At 46.1% G+C, this 3,485-nt stretch overlaps 1 protein-coding gene across 1 annotated transcript; it reads right to left on the bottom strand.

The window, feature by feature from the left end:
- Positions 1 to 486: 486 nt before the first annotated feature.
- LOC130371926 (transmembrane protein 238-like) lies at positions 487 to 3,450 on the bottom strand. The gene is made up of 2 exons (XM_056577807.1): positions 2,755 to 3,450; positions 487 to 892 (listed from the first exon to the last, which is right to left on the bottom strand). The coding sequence occupies exon 1, from the start codon at positions 3,311 to 3,313 to the stop codon at positions 2,762 to 2,764; it is 552 nt and encodes a 183-aa protein (XP_056433782.1). The 5' UTR covers positions 3,314 to 3,450; the 3' UTR covers positions 487 to 892; positions 2,755 to 2,761.
- Between the last annotated feature and the right edge of the window lie 35 nt (positions 3,451 to 3,485).

Raw genomic sequence — 3,485 nt, 5'->3', positions numbered from 1 at the left:
TATGTAGGGAACCAGATTTGTAGGGAAAGTGTCAGCGATAGGGGACACGTCCTATGTCATTATACGTACAGCCATGAAGCAAATGAGAAGGTTGGAGGGCCCTATGCCTTTAATGACATTGAAGCAGCTTTGCACAATGTCAAAGAAGAGCCATAAGAAAGGACGTAGAAAATAGTTTTGAAACACAAGCACAGTGCAAGGGTAAACCTGTTATCTGCCATCAAACCATAAACCCAATGTTAATAATCTAAATTACACTACTGTCCTTCAAGGCCGAGAGTGATTTATTGTAGTGTAATCCTGGTCCGAAATAGAAATGGATATCCCTCTCTTGGTCCCGCCCCTTCTCTCACTCACGGGCCAATAACGTTAATTTGGAGCACCCTAGTCACATCATTGTGGGATGAGAATGGCTCGAAATGAGGTCAGTGTCATGCAGACAATATTCACTACAGACTCACCAAAAAGTATCCACGTCCAAGTTTGTATGAAAGCTTTTATTCAAAGCAATAAGTGCATAAAAAAAATATAGAAATTTACTATTTACAAACATTACGCAAAAAAAGGAGGCAGACAATATTAGTCACTGCCTACCCTAAAAGTATCCTTTTCAATTTTTATAAGAAAGCTTTTATTCAAAGCAAAAGAGTCAGTGTATGAAAAATATAGAAATTGACTATGTACATACATTACACAAAAAATAGAATGAGCTTTCATTTCCCCCCCCTCTGTGCACAGCCCAGTGGTTTACAATTAGCGAAGGGCTGCTCCCTGAATGAAATACAAGTCGTGTGATAAAGTGTCATGGGTAAAAGGTTTTCCATCTGGAATACCGGATGTGTGGGGATAGCCACATGGGGTCTGTCCTTGTCCCTCAGGTCCAGACCAGCCCCTAAAAGAGAGGCAGAGGAAGAAAATAATTTAATTTAAAAAATAAAATAATTCGACAACAACTACACGACATTGCACGCATTTCAAAAGTGGGTGCTATAAACGACGATATCTACGATGGCTGGCTGATAAATACAGACATAAATCCCAGAACAACCCGATATCTGTGTTACATCATCTCATCATTCTTTGAGCCATTGTGGTCAGAGAATAGTGGTAGGTTCAGGTTTTACGGTTTATATTTACAGTTGACAACACTCCACAACAAACCCATGCCCTACTTAAGCACATCAAGACTAGAGATCGTATTTCAGCCACGCACACGGTGCGTGCGTGCGTAGCCTTCAAAAAGAACAATGAACTCCACAGAAGAAATCCAAGACCGCGGCGAATATGAACAGCTTGACCCGACTAATCTCGGCTAACAGCGGGTCAATATTTGTCATATTCCGCTGCATGATTTCGAATAAAGTGGCAAAGTCATTAGGGCTGACTTGATGAGGAAGCCTATTGTGCAAGAACGGCAAATCCCGCACACGGCTACGATAATCATCAGCTTGCTTAGAGATAACGTGGGATTTCCTTGTTGCATTGTAGCGGTAACTCTAAGACCACTTAGCAGGCTTTTTTCTTTGTGCCTTGACACTCTCGTGTTTACTGAGAAAATATGGTTTCGATAACTCCTGCTTAGCCTTTCATACATTACGATGGCTAATATTTACCCAGAGCAGGAGGCTGTCATATCTAATCAGTGAGTGGCAGAGTCTGGGCCGTGTCATAGTAGCCTACTGTTGTGCAACAGATGGCTTGTTGTCCTTTGAGGCGCAGTCAGACTGTATCATTAAGCGATAAAAAAGGTGATAAAAAAAAAAAAAACAGTCACACAATGCGTGATTGATGGCAAAACGCACTTTGACCCGAGACAAAATCCCATATAGCCTAATCAAATTTACAGAAATATGGAGCCACAGGTGTCGTCATTTCCTCTTGGTTTCCACCTCGACCGTTTCAAAGTTTTCCATATATTCAAACGCCATTAGCTCAATGTTGAAGAGGAAAAAGCAAACTAAAACGCATTACCGTTATGTAACTGAAACAAGCGGGAGAGGGGAAGCCTGGTATAATTCCTGCTGGAGGGGACGGCGACGGAGGGGGACCACCACACACACGCACACTCAATTCCATGGAATCGATAAGTGCTTCTGAGTTCCATTAAAATGCAATTGAGCCCTTTGCCCCAGCGGGCGTCTGGCGCGACACCTAGTTATAAGCCACCGCTAACCGACGGCTAAAATAATGCAGAAGTGGAAAGAGGGCGAATAGCAACGACCAAGCTCATCAATTAAAAGCTGCCACGGGCCACTCAAGATTTCTACCATTTTCTTAATATATGTATATAGTTAAGTTGAGACCTCAGGGTTGGGCGTCTGTTCTAGTAATTCTCTGTCAGCCTTGAGTTTCATTATGTCATCAGTCAAAAACTGTGTGGCGTTACACAATTAGGACATAATTAACAGTGAAATAGGGGGCGCAGGGGGACTGCTTCTAGAAACACCCTGTGTGGTATAAAAAATAAATACAAAATGGGGAAAGAGTCCAGGGCTGTGCAACAGTGTAAGGAAGCACAACACGAGTGAGGCGTGACGTTATCATGAGCTGGTGTGTGTTGCTTCCAGTCAACCCGTTTAACAGCCGTGTCACTGGGCTGCTTTTAGAGAAGGCATCTCACACTTTTGTGCGGGGATGATTGTCCTACAGATAACATCTGAGAGCCAAGGATGCTTCAGGTGAGAGGACAGAAAGGAGCGAGTGTTATGGTGGCGAGCAGAACTACTTTGTTTGGGGAGGAGGGGTGACACTCACCATCTGTTCAGACGAACCCGAAGGCATCCCCACCAACAGCCGTATGTGAAGACACGTCAGGGCTTTGGAAGATGCCCATCTCCAGCGTTTTCTCGGAGGGCATGTGCTCAGGATACGCCTCGAACCCTTTGTTGTGCTGGCCCTGGGACAGCGTGCTGTTGTCCCAGGAGATCCGGGTCACCGTGTTGAGCACCCCCGGCGGTGCCGTCCCCTTCACCCCAGACTCCCCGTTCTTCATCTTCTTCTTCTTCTTCGTCTCGGCCGATTCCAACGTGAGCTTCTGAGACACCTTCCTGGCCCAGTGCATCAGTTCCACATCCAGGGAGCCCCGGTCGACGGAGGGGTACACCGAAACGTTGCCAGTGTACCACATGATCCACAAAAACAGACTGACGAAGATAATGAGGGAGCCGGTGTAGATGAGGAAATCCCCGTAAAACAATCCGTCCAGGTTGAGGTTCCCGAACACGCCGACCAGGAGCACGATCAGACCCAGCACGTCGAACACCACGGCGAGAACGAACAGCGGCACGCATTTGCCCACGAACTTGTGCGCCATGCCCGAGCTGAGGCTGGTTCACATGAGCTCAAGTAGCGGCGCCGCGGGGGAACACAAATGGTGTTTCCACCAGGACGCACATTTCTTCACCTGAACGAACTTACCTATACTGACCAACCTACCGCGGACACACCTGTGCGCAACCCACCTTTATATGACGTCACGGCCCCAA

The sequence above is a fragment of the Gadus chalcogrammus genome, chromosome 18 (assembly GCF_026213295.1).
Source record: "Gadus chalcogrammus isolate NIFS_2021 chromosome 18, NIFS_Gcha_1.0, whole genome shotgun sequence".
Classification (NCBI taxonomy): Eukaryota; Metazoa; Chordata; class Actinopteri; order Gadiformes; family Gadidae; genus Gadus; species Gadus chalcogrammus.
The sequence above is the reverse complement of the archived record's forward strand: the minus strand, read 5'-3'. Positions and strand labels throughout refer to the sequence as shown.

Bases quoted from the DNA above. Each gene is read 5' to 3' on its own strand.
- LOC130371926 (XM_056577807.1), bottom strand. From the start codon at position 3,313: ATGGCGCACAAGTTCGTGGGCAAATGCGTGCCGCTGTTCGTTCTCGCC.